Source organism: Zonotrichia albicollis, chromosome 5 (genome assembly GCF_047830755.1).
Source record: "Zonotrichia albicollis isolate bZonAlb1 chromosome 5, bZonAlb1.hap1, whole genome shotgun sequence".
In the NCBI taxonomy this organism is placed as follows: domain Eukaryota; kingdom Metazoa; phylum Chordata; class Aves; order Passeriformes; family Passerellidae; genus Zonotrichia; species Zonotrichia albicollis.
This window is the reverse complement of record NC_133823.1, coordinates 17,439,089-17,457,889: the sequence shown is the minus strand read 5'-3', so window position 1 is coordinate 17,457,889 and position 18,801 is coordinate 17,439,089. Positions and strand designations below refer to the sequence as shown.

At 40.9% G+C, this 18,801-nt stretch overlaps 1 protein-coding gene across 4 annotated transcripts in view; it reads right to left on the bottom strand.

Annotated features, from left to right (window-relative positions):
• Nucleotides 1–18,801, bottom strand: part of CCSER1 (coiled-coil serine rich protein 1) — a 609,788-nt gene that overhangs the window by 3,108 nt on the left and 587,879 nt on the right. The window contains exon 11 of one of the 4 annotated variants that reach the window (XM_074540920.1): nucleotides 15,253–15,315. The exons of the other annotated variants lie outside the window; for them this stretch is intronic. Within the exon in view, the coding sequence (XP_074397021.1) occupies nucleotides 15,278–15,315 (38 nt within the window). The 3' untranslated portion in view covers nucleotides 15,253–15,277. The remainder of the gene's footprint in view (nucleotides 1–15,252; nucleotides 15,316–18,801) is intronic. 4 annotated transcript variants of the gene reach the window in all.

Here is an 18,801-nt window from a genome sequence, read left to right as displayed (position 1 = left end):
TCTACAGATCCCCTTCAGTAATTCCACCATTTTTTTCTGGAAGTAGAAGGCTCAGGAGTACAGTACTCAAGGTAACCCCCCACCATTATGAAGCAGAACAAACACTATTATTGTCCTATGAGGGACTTCTGCTTCTTATTAATTACTCCAATAGGAGGCTAGTGATTTTATTTGGCAACAACATGAAATTGTTGATTCATCTTCATCTAGTTGTCCACAATATTTTCATGATTTTTAATGCAAAATAATACCTAAATTCAGTTGATTATTGTCACCTATTGTCACCTATTGCTTTTTAACTTGATGAAAAGCTGTTATGACTATCTAGCAATAGGGTGTTTCTTTCCTTTTCCTTATCAAGGTTATAGTTCACTTGAAATATTTGCAATTTAGAAAATAAATGCTTGGTTTGTAGGTCTGTGTATATTGGCCTCTGGTTTGTGGCTGATGGGGGAGACAATGTGTGTGTATGTATCAATAAATGTTTAATAATACACATGTGGTTCGGGAAGGTCTTAGTTCTCTGAAATTCTAACTTGCTGAAATTCCCCTCCTATTGAATAATTAAACAAATACCAGGTGGTGACAAATTAGGAACTAATCTACCTACATTAAAACACCAACAGAAATTCAGAATATGCCACCATAATTTTAAGAAATTGGTTTGGTCCTGTCCCCAGCAATAAAATAATAAGATGGTTAACAGGGAAAGACAGACTCATTCTATCAGATGCATAGTTACATATTACAGCGACCTTAGACGGTCACTGTGGTGAGAGAAGGACGAGAATCTTGTTTCTTGATCAGAAGGCTGATTTATTGATATAAGATATATCATACATTATAACTATACTAAAAAGAATAAGACGAGAGGTTGCAGAGAGCAGCTATGCCAAGAATAGAATAGCAAGAATGAATAACGAAGTTCTTTGCCCAGGGAATCTGTCCCTGAGCTGCTCCTGTGATTGGCCTTTAATGGTACACAAGGAAGATGAGCCAATCACAGGGACACCTGCTACATTTCACAACAGCTGATAACAATTGTTTACATTCTTCTTCTGGGGCCCTTTGCTTCCCAGAAGAAGGAGAAATCCCAAAGAAAGGATTTCTATGAAGAAATGTCTGCGACATCTCACCCTTCTAAATTGTATAAATTAAAAGAAAAATGCTGATGTGAAATGAACAGGAGATTTCTTCAACTGTAAAATATACAATACTAATAAATCACTAAAACAATCCTACAATCTAAAAAAATGCAAAAAACAATGCAAAGAGAATTCAAGTCCAAGCAGCTGGGTTTCAGGAACAGTCCAAGAGCTGAAGTTGTTTCTCTTGGATATCTGAGAATCCTTTTCGGTCCTGAAAACAGACTTGCTGCAAAAGTCCCATCAACAGTTATCAAAAACATATTGACAATCTTACAACTATTTCAAACAATTTCAAACAATTTGAACAACTTTAGAATGTCCTTTTCTGGCCCTTCAATGCTTCAGTGCTTCAGAGCTGCTGCCCACTGTTTTCAATCTTTTTTATTTAATTTTTTTTTTTTTTTTTTTTTTTTTTTTTTTTTTTTTTTTTTTTTTTGTGATCGAAAAAGAAAAGAGCAGCAGCAAAACAGAGCAGTGCCAGAGAAGGAAAGGCCCTGGGGGCCCTGGCCCATGATGGACCAGGAACCCCAAAACTGGCCCACAAAGGGGGACCAGGACCGGTAGGAGAAACCTCAACCCCCAGAAACACCAAGAGGCCAAATGCTGGCCCTGGCCCAAAAACTTCCTGAGCCCAACGGCCCAGGCCAAACCCATGAGGCAGGCCCTGCATTCCCACAGGCCTGCACCCTGCTGCCAGTACAATGGCAGCACGAGTGGGGACACGCTTCCTTTCCCCATAACCACTGAGGCATGCCAGCAGCAGGGAAATAGAAGCCTTCCCCAGAAATCTCACCTGGGGTCTGGACATGTTTGTTCCCCACAGCAAACCAGCTATGGTCTCCTCCATCTGTGCCCTCTCCCTCTGCACTGCAAACGCAGCAGGTTTGTCTCTCATCTGCCCCATGGTTTCATCCCCACCCCCTCCGGGCTGGAGATCAGAGGCAGAGCTCTCGGGATGCACCTGCCCCCCGCCACTAGGGCGCAAGAGAGGCGGCAGAGATGGCAGCCTCCATGGGACAATCCCCGAAAAACCACCCCCGAACCCGCCGAGAATGCTGATCTTAAAAGCAGGGAGACGGGCTGTCCCCCCAGTCAGCTGGCGGGCAGCCCCCGCTCCACGGAAGGGGAGGCCAGCCGCCGGGGCCGCTGCTACAGCAACCGGTCCGGGATGGTCCGAGCTCGAACAAGCCGCCGGTTCCAGGGCAGTCTCTGACGCCGACACGGAGGACACAGCCTCCGACAACGGCAGGACTGCTGGGGCAGCCTGTGCAGGCAGCGGGGGGGAAGCCGGAACCGGGGAGGGAATCCCGCTGGATGTAGGAGCGGCCGCGGGTTGTTCCGAGGGTCCCGCAGGTTCGGCGCCGTCTCCAGCACCATCCTGAACAGGGACCGTCTCGGCTTGAGGTGGCGAGGAAGCCGATGGAAGCGGCAGAGGGGCCGGAGGGGCCGGAGAGAACAACTCCCCCGCTGAGCCGGAAGCTGGAGACGCGTCGTCGTCGCTTAGCAACTCAGCAGCCACAGGAAGTGTCTCTTCTGCATTCTCAGACGCAGGCACTGGCAGGGGCGGGGAGGCCTGTGAAGCCGTGGGCGGGACTGCCTGGAGAGGCGGAGACGGGATTGCCTGGAGTGGCGGCCGCTCCGGTGAGGCGGGTCTTGAAGGCGGACGCAGCACTGGCAGGGGCGGCACCAACGGCACTGGTTCGAGCGGGACCGCCCATTCCCATCCCCCCGGAGAGAGAGAAGGAGGGGGGGGAGAAGGTTCCGTCTGCGCAGGCTCCGGAGAAAGAGTAAAAAAAACTTCTTCGCTCAGCGCAGTTTCCCATCCCCCCGGAGGGAGAGAAGGAGGGGGGGGGGAAGGTTCCGTCTGCGCAGGCTCCGGGGAAAGAGTAAAAAAAACTTCTTCGCTCGGCGCAGTTTCGCCCCCCCCCGCCGCGAAGCAGGGGGGGCCGGGCAGCCCCCACTCATCCCCCGCCGGGTCTTCTCCCGCTGAGGACAGGGGGCTGGGAAGCCCCCACTCATCCCCCGTCGGGTCTTCTCCCACCGGGGACGGTGGAAACGGAGCCTGTCCATAACAGTTAGAAATCCATTGAAAAATAGCTGCTCTCCGTTTCAAAACTGGGAAGAGCTTTAGAAATGCTGGGTAGATAAAAGGCAAAACACGTTCCTGGCCCCAGACAAACTGAAAAATGGAGTTCATGCACTCCCAGACAAAAACATCCAAGGCGTACAGGACATCAGTAAAGAACCGAAAAAGCTTTGCCCATCGAAAGAACTCATAGAGATCTGTTGCTGACAGAAAAATCCCATCTTCTCTACACCATTTTTGCCAGAGGGCAATAAGTTTCTCCTCTGAAGGGGAGAACTGAACCTCTTCTTCCAAGGCATGTGTTCGCCATACCAACCGCCAACAACTACGAAGGGCTGGGTCATCAGGAAGGGAAAAGACAAAATTACCTTGTGAAAATGTCCAGCTTGCTCTGGCCAGCTCTGCGAACATCTTCCTGAAGGTGTTCCAGAAGAAGGTTCTCTTTGTGGTCAGCCTTGGCTGTGAACTCTGTCCAAATCAGGATCTTCAGTTCTTCAGCTCCTGGCTTGAATCCACTTCTGTGGTCACTTCAAAGCAACCATCACATGCTACACATACAGGATTTTACCCAGTGCAGCAATTTTGCTCCTCTGGTCTTTATCAAATTAATTTTTGCCCTGACACGAGGGGTCACCAGATATTACAGCGACCTTAGACGGTCACTGTGGTGAGAGAAGGACGAGAATCTTGTTTCTTGATCAGAAGGCTGATTTATTGATATAAGATATATCATACATTATAACTATACTAAAAAGAATAAGACGAGAGGTTGCAGAGAGCAGCTATGCCAAGAATAGAATAGCAAGAATGAATAACGAAGTTCTTTGCCCAGGGAATCTGTCCCTGAGCTGCTCCTGTGATTGGCCTTTAATGGTACACAAGGAAGATGAGCCAATCACAGGGACACCTGCTACATTTCACAACAGCTGATAACAATTGTTTACATTCTTCTTCTGGGGCCCTTTGCTTCCCAGAAGAAGGAGAAATCCCAAAGAAAGGATTTCTATGAAGAAATGTCTGCGACAGTTACACATCAAACGAGCAGAGACTTTAATGAAACACCTCCAAAACCCAATACTATTGTTGCTATCTATGACAAATTACTGAAGAACAGCTTCCAATCAGGAAAAGAGAGAACAGTTGTCAGACGGGAGTCAAAATCAACAAGAAATCATCATCCCAATAATGTTATTCTCCCTCCAATATAAAGTTATTCTCCCTGTCAATAAAAAGTTCAGGGCTGGTTTGATTTTCATGCAAGTTATTTTTTGGTAAGATTATAACATTTTTATAAAAATTGCAACACACAGGATTGAAATTAATTAATTTTTCTTTTGATGAATTCAGGTAATTTACTTTGAAAGAATGCAGTGCAACCGAATTTTCTTGCTGGTCCATTTTACAGTTATTTTACAGATCTTCATGAACTGGGCAAGATAAAGAAAAATGTCCCAGAATGAGACGCACAAAAGTAAAGCCATGTGAGAAAACTCCCAAACCAAACTAACTTTGGACCAAGTTAAACATTTACTTTTAACCTATTTCTCCTTATCTTCCTGTAGGTGATTAAGGCAAATTTCCCAGCACTGAACTTTGAGGTACCAAGCGCATTCCCTGAGCATCAGACATGAGCGAGCAGAGCCACAATCCCAGCGCATCTGCTGGCCAATTCCAAGGCTGAGTCCTTGTCCAGAGCTGAAGGTGGCTTGGTGCCAGTGGTGCTCCAGCCCAGCCTAGAGCAGCTGCAGGGCTGCTGTAAACTGCTGCTTGGCAGAGCTCCAAGGAGCCGATCTGCCAGCTGGTGGCTGCTGAAGCAAAAAATCCATTCATCTTTTTCCCTTTTATTTTTCGGTAGCTCAGCTAGAACCAACAATTTCTCTGCCCCAGAAATCCCTAATGCCACTCTATAGTCTGCCTAACTGTGGACTCAGGAAATGGGCTGCCATTAGGATGCAAATGGGGTTCTGAAATTTCTTTCAAAAGTAGCCCCTTTTAAATATATGCAGCAGAAAGAAAAGGCCTCCTTTGTTGTTTCAAATATGTCTTAACCTTTAAGCAAACATCTGGATTTGAATTTCCTGATGATATTAAACACACTCACAAGAAGTGCATGCCTTCATGCTTGAGTCTACTTCCCAAAAAGGAAAAAAATTATTTTAAAAAAATCTGATTGGCTGTACAATTTTAGTCCATTTATATCATGATCACTCCTTTTTTAAGGTACATAAGTATGAGAAAGTTCAAAATAATTTAGCTTTGATTATTCCAAACTAGCACTAAATAAATTAGGATTGAACCAAAATGGAAACTTAGTATTCTTAAAATATTCTTTCCATAATTTTTTTGAGGACTCATTTTTGTGATTGTAAGTCTAATAAAATTTTTCCTATATTAAGAAAAAACCCAAGGCCTTTCAACAACCCAATGGTAAGTAAGGAAAATGTACTACTTTTACAGAAAACTCCAGAATGAGATGTTATAAACGAAACATTGCAGCCATTCATCATTTTCCATTTTCAAAACCAATGAGTGAAATATGACGAGAGTTAACAACAAGACAACACTGCTGCAGGACATTTGAAAATGAATATTGTTTCTGACTGTCTGGTGATAAAATACTAATAAAAAATGACGGGAAAAGACATGAATTACAAAAACACCCCAAAAATGGTGCACATTTTTAAGATGTTTGTGTCCAGAGACATTTGGTAGTCTTAGATGCCTATAATGTAATTCTTCCAAGCACAGCAACTTTCTGAAATACATCATTGTGACAACAGACATAGAGAATAAAACCAAACAAAACATGCTCTCATCGGTGTACCTGCTGCAGCCCGACAACCAGACAATGCTGCAGCTCAAGAACATGGTTTTACCACCCCAAAGGATTTTACACTTTCAGAGGTGTTAATGGAAGCACACTGTAGAGAGCAATTATTCTGACAGGAACCTGAAGACTTTCTGAATTCCCTCATGTTTTCTACTGCTTAATTATTTTGTGTTTGCTGATACACAAGGAAGGTAAAATGTGTTCCCAATGCAATATTTACTACGTGACCCAGCATGGCTCCCTTGGTCCTTGTCAGGTCTCAGCTGGATTGCAGCACCTGCCACAGAACTGTCCCAGTTTGCAGCCCAGCCCAGACTCTTAAAATATAAAGCAACATAAAGGAGTACAGACACAAAACAAGGTGCTATAGCTCTATCTTTCTTTTGAGGATGGAAAGGATGAAGCCCTTCATGATGCTTTTGAATTTATACACCTTCAGATGCCTTTTTCAGTTCTGACAGTTTATAAAAGTGCAGATCTAATTTACCAAAACACAGGTTAACTCAGTGCTTTGATATGCCACATCTGTCAGTATGTCAGCTTCTTAATTTCTACATCTCCTCACTTTTGTGCTTACCAGCTTCCAGCCTAGAGATGATTCAACACAAAATGTAATTTAGCTGCAGCAGGTAATTGTTCTTCATTCAAGTCTCCTAAAAATCACTCACTCCTATTGATTTCAGTAGCACCTGGACTGAGAATGCAGCTTTTACAATCCAGACCTGCATCTATTGTACATCTCATGCTGCCTTCTGGCAACACAGGACAAATGAAAGAAATAAAGTCCAGCGTGGCAAAATAAGGCATGGACTTTATCAACAGGTTATGAGTAAGAACCAGCTGCTGATCAATTTTTCATCTCTACTGTTGTTCTTTATAAAATGAATGCAGTCAACATAGATCACAAACTTTTTCTTTCTGCCTTTCAAATGCTTCCATTTCCTTACTGAAAGCAAAAATTATGAGATACTAAAATGCTGCCTCTTTGCCATAAGGCCATTTAAACAAACAGGCAAATGGAATAAAAGTTAACTATAGTGGTGAGTTAATATCCTAAAAAAAATTTATAGTAGTGAGGATACAATGTGAGAAGTAACAGACTGAGTGCTTAAAAAGATCTTCATCTTCTCACGACATGGAATTATCCTTGACAAATTTTATTTATCTGAGTAATAATGCACAGTTACGATAACAAGGTGTAAAAGATGTAGTGCTGTTTTATAAAGCAGGAAGAAAACAACAAAGGATTTCCCATTAATTTCTAGTAACAGGAAATCACTGTTCTGCACTCTCAATACTGCATTGCAAGGGTTAAGTGGAAGATTTTTCTCATCAGTAAAGCTAAGGAGAAGATGCAGCATTTTACAGCTGTTTACCACACCTTCCAAATAAAACAATTAGAACTTTGGAGCTGTTAATCACATTCTTCAAAAATACTGCAAAATTCATTTAGAAGATAGTAAGAACACCTTTTTATACATATCGGCTTAAAATTTTAAAAAATCCTGCAAATACTAATGAAAATGAAAGCTACTAAATAGTGTGGATCTTTCAATGCAGAACTACCAAACAGCAGGACATTCTATGTGAAATAACAAATCTTGTGTTTCTCAGTCTGCATCTAAAATCTTCCCCAAGATCAGAAAATCAAAATGGAAATGTAATGAACTTTTCTTTTGTTGTAGATGCAATGGACTTTTAAACACATTTAAAAAATCTATTAAATCCCTAATCTCAGAAACATCCTATTTTTAGCAAACACTAGCTCCCCTATCTCCAGCAATTCTCATAACACTTCTGCTCCTACAGAAGCCTTTAGCATCTTTTTTACTGATCTTGTATCCCCTCAGGTTCTCTGGGCAGACACAGCTATTGCAGGCAACAAGACATGAGAATCTCTTCATTAAGCTCTTTTCATGCACAGGCTCCACCTCTGGTTACAGGCAGCAGAGTCTAGAATAAGATGCCCAAGTCAAACTTGTCCTTGGACCTCCCAGCCTGCATTCCAGGGCTCTGGAGAGGCCCTGTGTTCACCCAGCACATCAGGTCTCACTGACTCTGAGCAACCCCAGGGAAATCAGGGCCCCTTATGCCATGCTTTTAGCTACAACCATATAAAAAGCCACAGGTCTGTACAGTCAAGGTCCTCTGTGGCATAACCGGTGCAAATGAACTGATGGGAAAGGAGAAATGGCTCCATGGGAACGCAAGGGTCACTTCAAAAGACCTCAGTTTGTGCAGTGAAGTGAGACACAAAGGTCCTGAGGAAACACTAAGGGAGTTTGCTCAGAAATTACAAGCAGGAAAATTGCACAAGTGCTAATTAGCCCTTCTGAAAGTGTGTGCTGCTCAGCTGACATTCATTGCTATGCAAGCCAAGCCAGTATGCCTGTACTGCATTTGATGTGCCATGTAGACATAATCAGTTGTTTGAGGATCTCTGCCTTGTGCCTTAGCTATTTTACTGATGACCAGCTCTCTGAAAGATGTGAAGTCCATTTCTAGCCTCAGGCCTGACATGTGATCACCAAAACCTGATCATTGTGCCTGATAATCTGAGTTACAACTGACTTGTAGGTGGCAAGTACCTTTGACAACTACTAATACATACAGGCTTAGTCTTTACTAAGTTTCCAATTATACACTTATGTTTTCTTAATCTAATATCACCTAGCATGATTTCCCAGAGTATTAGAAATTTCATATATAAAATGAAATTCATATGAGGATGTATTCCCTTGGATAATATACCAGGAGACAGCAGCCTTAGAAGTGGTAGTCTCAGGAAGATTTTAATATGCATTGTACAGGAGCTTATTTCCTGTATTTCTGAAAAATACTTCTAGGAAAAGAAAGTAAAACTATAGATACTTTGCTTACAGTTGTTATGTTTAGGATAAGAATCCTAATACTTTGGCATATGAGGTGTTTGCTTTAATAGCTTGGGTATATTATAGGGTCTCAAATTGTGTTTCTGTATATTTTTTTATATTGTACCTTTTGTGAAGAAAATAATAAAATATATTTATCTTTGAGTTCAGGTCTTTCTTGTCTAGCTTTCAATTAGTGAATGCCACAAATCAGATTTCTAATGAATGTCTGCCATCTGAAATAAGCACTGCTTGTTTTTTCATAAAAGAACACACAAACCCCAGATGGATTGTACTTAGCCAACACTCATCTTTTTTCATTACATTATTTAACAACAATAAAAATTCTTTATATTAAATTTTCATAAGTGAGTTCCATAAATTAGCATCCTTACTGTTGAAAGCTATAAGGGCTGAAGTTACAACTAGAGCAGGGGAAATTGCATACATTGGCAAGTGATGATCAGCTACTGTTGTATTAATCAGTGACACTGCCCCTCAGGTCAATAAACAGTCTGCAAAGGAGAAGTCAGCAGACTAATACAAAGGGCAAATTTTATCCTGATGACAAAGAAAGAAATCCTAATTACTCTTAAATTGAGTTGACTTTTTAGTTTTATGATGAGATTACTGAGACCATGATTATCTTGAAGGGAAAGAGAAAACATTCTTTTTACTTTAATATCTATATATGAGAGCGCCTGTTTTAGGAATGAAATATCACAAAGTAGTCAGATTTTTTTTTATCCCAAAAGTAATTTTCTGTAATTAAGCCTTTCCTCGTGGCTGGACCAAAAAAATTATAACATAACTATAATCAATCCCTAGTCTTTACTTGTTTGGTTTAATGTGTTGAACAAAATAAAGAAATGGACTCCTATGACAGGATGAAGCAATATTATTCCAGAAAGATACTGACTCCCTGCTGTAGAATTCAGTCAGGAAAAAAACCTGTATGAACTTTGCACCATAGGACAATACTCAGTGAGTCAGACTTCATTCATAACAGAGAAATTTACCTTAAAATGCTTTCTTCAAAGATCTTACTAACTATGATAGTTATAAATTACTAACTATGATATTATAAATACTCTGAGTGAATCATTCCACAGCTAGTTGGTTTTTTATAAGGCTTTGGCAATCTTAGAAATAGCAAAAGAATTCTCTTGGAATAGGGACTATCTCTTTTTTTTTTTCTGTTAAACCAATGACCCGAGAATGTTTTGGCCTTGTTGGTACGGAATTGGTACATATAAATTCTGATCTCTAATCTCCATCTGTCAACATCAAATGTATTTACAGCAAGAAAATCTTGTCAGAGAGAGGAAAGGGACTCCCAGAAAAGAGGTATACGTAGTTGTAAAGGAAATGTGGCCTCCATAAGGATTCCTCACAACTGATTAACGTGAAAGAGAAGCTGTTTTAACAAAATAGTGTTTGCAGTTGAATGATGTAATCACAGAACCATAGGATGATTTGGGTTGGAAGGGAGCTTAAATATCACCTTGTTCCAACCGCCTTGCCATGGCGAGAGACATCTTCCAGTAGACCAGGTTGCTCAAAGCCCTATCCAACCTGGTCCTCAACACTTCCAGGGATAGGACATCCACAGCTTCTCGGGGCCATCTGCTTCAATGCCTCACTACCCTCTGAAAGAATTTCTTCCCATTATCTGGTTTAAATCTCTTCTCTTTTAGTTTAAAACCATTCTGTCTTGCCCTGTCACTATCTGTCTGTGTAAAAAGTCACCCTTCCTCTTTTTTCTAAGCCCCCTTCAGGTACTGGAATGAGCTGTAAGGTGTCCCAAGAGTGCTCCCTTCTCCAGGCTGAACAGTCCCAACTCTCAACCTGTCTTCACGGCAGAGGTGCTCCAGCCCTCTGATCATCTTTGTGGCCCTCCTCTGGACATGCTCCAAGAGGTCCATGTCCTACCTGTGCTGGGAGCCCAGAGCTGGTGCAGCCCTGCAGGTGGGGTCTCACCAGAGCACAGCAGAGAGGCAGAATCCCCTCCCTCCCCTGCTGCCCACGCTGCTTTGGATGAGGACATGATCCAGGACATGTTTGGCTCTCTGGTCTGTGAGTTCCCATGGCTGGGTCATGCCCAGCCTCTCACCCACCAGCACCCCCAAGTCCTTCTGGGCAGGGCTGCTCCCAGTCCATGCTCTGCCCAGCCTGTGTTTGTGCTTGGGATTGCCCTGACCCACACACAGCACCTTGCACTTGGCCTTGTTGAACTTCCTGAGGTTCCTGTGGGCTCCCCTCTCCAGCCTGTCCAGGTCCCTCTGGATGCCATCCCTCCCTCCAGGGTGGCAGCCACACCCCACAGCTTGGTGTCATCACCAAACCTGCTGAGGGTGCTCCCAATCCCACTGTCCCTGTCACCGACAGCGATGTTAAACAGGGCTGGTACCAACTCCCACCCCTGAGGTCACCACTCTCACTGAGCTCCACCTGGACACTGAGCCACTGACCACAGCTCTGAGTGTGGCCACCCAGACAGCTCCTCATCCACTGAGGGGTCCATCCATCACATCCATGTGTCTCCAGCTGAGAGACAAGGATGCCATGTGGGACAGTGTGAGATGTTTTGCATAAGCCCAGGTAGATTTTGTCACTTGTTGTTCCCTACACCAACTGCAACACTGTCACAGAAGGCCACCAGATTTGTCAGGCACAATTTGCCCTTAGTGAAACCATGCTGGCTGTCACCAATCCATTATGTTCTAAAAATATCCAAAACCTTATCTTCTTAACATCTCTAAATTGTCAATAGTTGGCAGTGATAGAAAATTTCCCTTACTGTGTAATTTCAGACAAATCCAGTTTCACATAGGTAAAATAACCCATCAGATAAGTACATGAAATAACCTCTTTCTGCCTACAGTAGTGGCTTACACAAAAGAAGAAAAACATTTCATAGCATTTTTACTATACCTCTCTAAGGATCCATTCAGTTCAGCTCTCTTTAACCCAGCTAGTGCACCACAGCATTCATTATGAGACACACTACTCAGTGTCCAGGAAAATGAACTCTAACAAGGTAAAACAATTTCATGTATTTTATCTATTTTAAGGCAAGAAAATGCTGTTATAATCATCTTGTTTTCCCTTCTCTGTAGTGGGAGCCATAGATTTCTCTTGGTGAAATCAGGTAATCCACACGAGGGGGTGGAATTACAGCATAATTTAGAAGTATAGAAGTTATGGAGAATGTATTTTATTTCTTCTTAATTCACTAAAATATTTTTATAACAATGCTATCCAGGTCCTTACTGGAAATGTTGTTATATTTTGGTGACAAATCCTACATTAGCATTGAACAAGAAAAAGTAGGCATATTGCTGCTGACAAAGCTGCTGCTAGGAGATAGTGTCCCTAGAGAGCAGAGGGGACTAGAGTCTTAAGACATTTGGGAATATGCAATTCTTGGAGAAAGTGCTGGTTGGATTTGGAGCTAATCCAGTCTGGAGAAAATTCTGGTCATTTAAGTCATCAGATGTATGATTTGAAGGCCCTATTCTCTTACACAAATGATTATACAGGATGCATGACCATGAGGAACCCAGTACAGCCTTCAAATGAGAAAGAACCCAAAACTTCAAAAAACCCCAAACCTACAGTGCCAAGATCATGTTACTTAGTAAAATAACTTTCCGTTCTATCTTACTTTCCTGGAAATACGAGGGAAATTTTAAAAAAGGCAGATTTTCAAAATATTCAGCATAAAAGCTCCTTATTTCCTTCAGCAAAACTGTATTACACAAACTCAGCAAGGGAAAATGAACAAAAGAAAACAAAACCAAACAAAACCATCCACTGAAATTTTATTTTTTAACCTTTTCTTCAAGGACAACCGACATAAAAATTTTGGCAAAAATACTAGAATACTTCTGTTGGTTTCTGCTTCTCTATTCCAATGCCTAGCCTAGGGAAAGTTAGCAAGGTTATATTTCATATTATACCTCCAACTTTCTGTAATGAAGCACATAGGAAGGCACTGCCTGTTACAGTATACCCTTTCTTTGTAAAAGTTTACAATTTTTTTTTCTTTACAGCCCATTATGTTAGTTTTTCATTAAAAAAAAAAAAAATCACAGAATATTGCTCACCACTGTCACCAGGGCTGAACCTCAGAAGTAGTGCTTTGTCCTAAATGAGACCAGAAGACTTTACAGCTAAATCTAGGAAGGAATACAAACTTTTCCAAGGGGCGAGTGCTTTCAGCAGCTTAAGTGGCACGACCTGCATGGTTTGCAGTCAAACCATTCAAGTAACAAATAGCTCTCAAAGCACTCTCTAGAGAACAGATCTCTGACCTGACTATCAGATTTTCTGCTGCAAAATGAAATCACTTTGAAGACAAATTCCTCAGTTTTGCAATGTTATTACTGTTCCAAATATTCTCAGTGTTTTCCCTCACCAGCCAAAACAGCATATTTTTAAATGGCTGCTTACCTACAAAAGGTCAGTTTAATGTAATTCACAGGCAGTGAACCTGCCTTCTGGTTGAGGGGTACCAACAACATAAACTGGCTGAAAATTTAGCCAATACAGCTAAAATTTGAGTCAATATAGCCAAAACTGTGCTTCAACTCAGGAAAGCTATAGGGTGGATAAGAAAACTGTAGGCAGACAGCAAAGCTGTCTAAGGCAAAATCCCAGACACTCCAATTAACTATACAGAGGGATAAAAGATGAGCAATGTTTAAAATTCATGGAAGAGGACAATGTGAGTGCACACACTTAACACACATTGAGGACTGATAAAAGACAGTCTCACATTTGACTGACATCCACCAACTCCTAAAAACCTATAAAGAACACACAAACAACTCCCACAATATTCCAACCTGAAGCAGGCTCTGTAGGCTAAGATTATCATGCACAGGTGATGATTATTTGGGAGGGGATATCTTACAAGCTGCCTTTCTCACCTCTGGATTTCTGCCTCTCAGCCACTGGCAAATTGCTCCTCTCACTTTTATAACAGGAAACAGGGAATACTCTCTAATTCAGGGCACACAGCCACTCTGCTGCCTCCAGACATTCAGCTAGTGCATGTCACCTACATTTTGGTCTCTTCAACACAATCTCTGTTGTGATGTGGAAGATGCTTAGACACTAGTTTGACAGTTCTTTTCTCTGGTCCCAAAGTAAAATCCTTCCTCAGCTGTGGAAAGAGAGATTGACTAAGCAGGGTGTCCTGGAGTCAAAACAAATATGCTGATGACTATACAACTAGGTATGCTGAAAAAGCACCCTTGTCTTATTAGCAATCTCAAGGAGAAATTTTGAAAAGTACAATTCGCAAACGTTTTCCTGTCAACCAGAATATAATGAATCAAGTTTTGGGGCACTGGAGCACATTGGAACCCAACTCAGCCTATTAGTCCTAACATGTATCTATTTTACAACTGCCAGGATAGCCCAAATATAACATTTCCCTCCAACTGGCTGAGCAATTGCATGGAGAGCCACGAGTGAGCTCAGGAAGTTTGGCAAGCAGTAGGACAGCCACCAACTGGTACCTGCCATGTGCAATGAGCAGCTCCCAGGCTCCCTGTCAGAGCAGGTCCAGCAGCTCACCTCCACGGGCCAAATGTTAACATCTGACTCCTGGCTCCTCATGGACAGAGGAATAATTACACACTTCTCAGCAGACAAACTGCCTACTGACATCTGCCTGCATAGTGCTAGGGAAGGAAAGTAAATGTAGAAGCTCTACACCAAGCCTGATTACCCCAAACCTCCAACACAGCTCTGCAACACAGCCCAGCCACCCCATCAGCTATCCCTTAATGCACTGAACATTGCTGCTTTTTGAGCCCTCAGGTTCAAGAATCATCCCTGTTTCATCTTTCTCTTCCTTGCCTTTTTTCCATTTCCTCATTTTTCGGGAGGCACAGCTACAAGGAAGAACAACTTCCAGCTTGCAGCCGCTTCTATGCCAAAAATCAATCTGTCCAACAGTCACAGTGACAGTATGTCGAGTAATGACAACAGAAAATGTTGAGTGTGTCTGAGTGCCAGGCTGCCGTGCACAGAGCTGCTCCTGCCCTGAGCTCCAAAGAGTTTGAACAACCCTGCCAGAAGAGGAGCAGACTACCAAAGCTGGAGTCATGCTCTTTCTGCAAGCTTGACTAGGGACATGACACCGTGATTCCCCTTCCATGAACTATCTGCTCTTGAAATGTTGGGAAACACACAGACACTTGAAATCTTTCCATGAGATGCAGTGATCTATGGAGTAAACTGGGTTGCCAAAAACCCTCAGACCCTCCTTTGCAAAATGGGTTTGAATTGAAAAGGGGATCTTACCTTTTCAAACTGCTTCCCTTTAAATTCAGAAAAGCATATAGGAAAACAAGTAATAAGCAGCTGCTGTGGAGAAAGAAAAGCACTTTTAAAGTGCTATTAAAACACTCCTTTTAGTACCTGAAGAGCAATGCTGAAGGTGTATGTGAATACAAATCTTTAAAGGTGAAGAAAAATACATCCCATGCCAATTCAAAAATGAAACTGCTTCTAAATAGCAGAAACATAGATTCTTCCTTTGCTTCAGAAATTACTTATTTGAAAAATAATCTGCATTCAACAAATTTGATTTCAAGATAAGAGCACCATTGCTTTGAAATCATAATGGTGGATTTATATAAATTTATGCTGTAAGTTCATCAACAAACCCATATGGGAATCTATAACCAAAATGACCAATTGTAAGTTTTCCTTAATATTAAAGCACATGCTCCTGAAAGCTCTAATAAGCTCTAATAATATTTTATTTTTCTTATTTTTTTTAAACCTGGTAACAATCACTAAGCTTTATTCTAATAAAATTTAAATATCACGATATCACCTTAAAATAAGATCAAACAGACTTGTATGTTAACATGAAGAAAACAAATTATACCTACAGTTCAAACTTCCCTCTCTAGGTTTAGTAGATATTTACACAGAAAAAATATTATTGATTGTTATTTAAGATTCTTCTTAATAAAAATATTTTACTTCCTCCTTGGAGCTTTTAATATTAAATAGTGCTCAAAAAATGTTGCCTAGAACAAACCTCATGAATGTAGAGAAGGAAAAAACTCATATAGATATCAAAATGCAGAAAGGAAAAAACCCTTTACCCTAGTGAAAAAAATGATGAATATTTTGCCCACAAGAAGTGTAAGAACAGGTCAGGTCATATTGCACAGGTAATATTTTCTATAAAGTTGCTAGAAATGCTGAAATGATGTAGTGTCTGAATTTGACCAGTGTAGATGTGAAATATTATGTTATATATATATGTATAGCCAGTGTAGGTGTGAAATAAAAAGCACACTAAATCTAACTAGTCTACAGTGCCATAAACAATACCTATTATGTTATTTCATTCTCTTGGGAAAGAAATATATGGTAATTTGCTAAGCTATTTTCACTTTATTCTTAACATTTATGGCTATTACAGGTAGAAAGCAACAACAGCTTGACTTTTTAGCATGCACAATGCTTGATCTGAAAAAGACACATAAAAGAAAAATATATGCAGCTTCCCATTTGTACTGTGTCAGCAGAGTCTTTAACTAGGCATTCTTAGTATGGTATGCTAATCAGAGGTGAATCCTGGTTCTTACAAATTATCAGGGGAAAACAAGGAAATGAGGTATGAGAATGAAATAATTTATAGGGGTGAGGTACTAAAAAAACCCCTCATGTCCCTGTCTATCTTGCCAAGCTTTGTGTCGGTATTCAGAGAGATGCAGTGCATTCCAAAGCCATTTCAGAAATGTCCCGTATTTAGCAGCTGTGTCTCTGCTCAGGCTGTACTTGTTGTGTTTAACTCTGGTCATTATTGCTTTGTTCTCAAACATGAGGCTGTAACAGGATATCTACCAAGCAGGGAATCACCTCAAGCAGGATATAGCATCCACACAGCATTATTTCAACTTCTACCCTACCGACCTGAGGTTCTCTACAGGATATTTCTCTTGGGAACCACACCTTTTAAAATTGAGCAACTAAACCAGGCACTGCTATGCTAGCCAGTATGGGGCAGAGCCCTCTGTGTGCAAAATTCACTCCACTGTATTAAGCTTTGTACTTTTACTGTTTAACTTTCTGCAGCCATCCCTATTAATTCCCTTGTGCTAGTGTCAAGGTTTGAGTGGCTATGCAGTGAATTAAGTGAAAAAGCTGGTGTGGATGAAAACTACATCTTTCTGACCTCTCTCTATGTGGAGAGTTATTTTTCAACCAAAACCAGTTCACTGATCAGATGCTTTTTAGTCACACAAGAAAAGCGGCCAGAACAATCAGCTGAAAGGGAAGAGGGAGAATTCACCCATTATTAGCATACTCCACTAAGAATGCCTGAACTTTTCTCCGTGCAACATCAGGGGGAGTCACAAACTCTGGAATTTCTCAAGGCTACCATCTAGCATGATTTTGCTATTAAGGAACTTCATATTCCCTGCTTCAGCAGGAAAAAGCCATAAACATCCAACTATCTTAGTTCCTATTAGGCTGTTAAATTAAAGCCATCATCATGGTAAATGTCATGTCTTCAAGTAAACGATCACAAAACCCAAATCAAAACCTAAAATATATACAGACCCCTTCATAATTCTTTCTAGGATGCAAATTATTAATAAAAATTCTATTGGAATAAACATATTTATATGGGATTTGCATGGGCTCCACATCATCCTAAAGCACTAGCTGTCAATTGACTTCCACTGAGATCAGATTTGTTTAAAACCAGATGTTATATATTGTTCTGTAGGATGATATTTTAAAAAAATCTATCTGCAAAAGTGTAATGTATGTATATTTTCCAGGTTTTAAAAAGAAGCTGTAAAGACAAATTTTATTACTAAATTTAGGAGGTAAAATGATTCAGTAAATGCTGCTGTGAAAGCTACTGGTCACAGGAGGATGTAAAACATTGCTGTCCATATTATGGAAGTGCCAGCTGAAGGATGATGCCAGGTATAAAGTACTTGAGTGTTTCATTTTTCAGAAGTTCAGCTTAAATAATTCCTTTTCATTTACACTTCCCTCATTTTAATGTGTCCACTCATACAAATACTGTCCTCCACTATATGATCCCTTCACAAGTATTAATACAATCCTTCTGATTTACAATCAAGGGAGAAAAGGATGAAATATCATCTAATAGGCAGGATATTCTCATTTTACACAACAATCTTTCAACCCCAAGACTGACTCAGGCATTCTGGATTCCAGTCCAGAAGAGCATGGTTCTTACACTTTCACTGCTTGTAAAAGGTACCTGCTTTTACACAGCGCAAACAAAAGGTTCATAGCTTGTTCTTAAAGAAGAGATAATGAAATTCTCAATGCACTCTTATCCTGCAACACCCAAAGTCCATCTGTTCCGGTCTGGCAGGCATTTGCTTACTTTAAAATGTGGCAGACTCTTTATCAGATTATTATTTATCACCATTACTGCTATTCTCAAACACACTATTCAATATAGGCTAAATAAATCAGAATCACTTCCATGCCCTGTTACATATATTGAAAAAGATGTTTCCAAAAATTTTCCAACTTAGAATTACTGTGATATTTCTATATTGAGAGTGAAGGTAATAGGGTTTTTACTTATCCACACTGCTCATAGCCAAGTCATGTAATGACCCAGACAAAGCCTTTTTCATAATTAAACCTTTCTTTTCCTTACAGATTTTGGGAGGGAATCCTGAATTTAGACAAATGACTGCAGACGGTGATATAAAGCTGTACACAAGACAAATGTCAGCTGTGGCTTTCAGGTGAAACAGAGCCCTTGTAAGGTCTCCAGAACATTTTGCTGCTGAAAATAGAACTTTGCTACGGTTTAAGTCCTTTGTGTGCCAT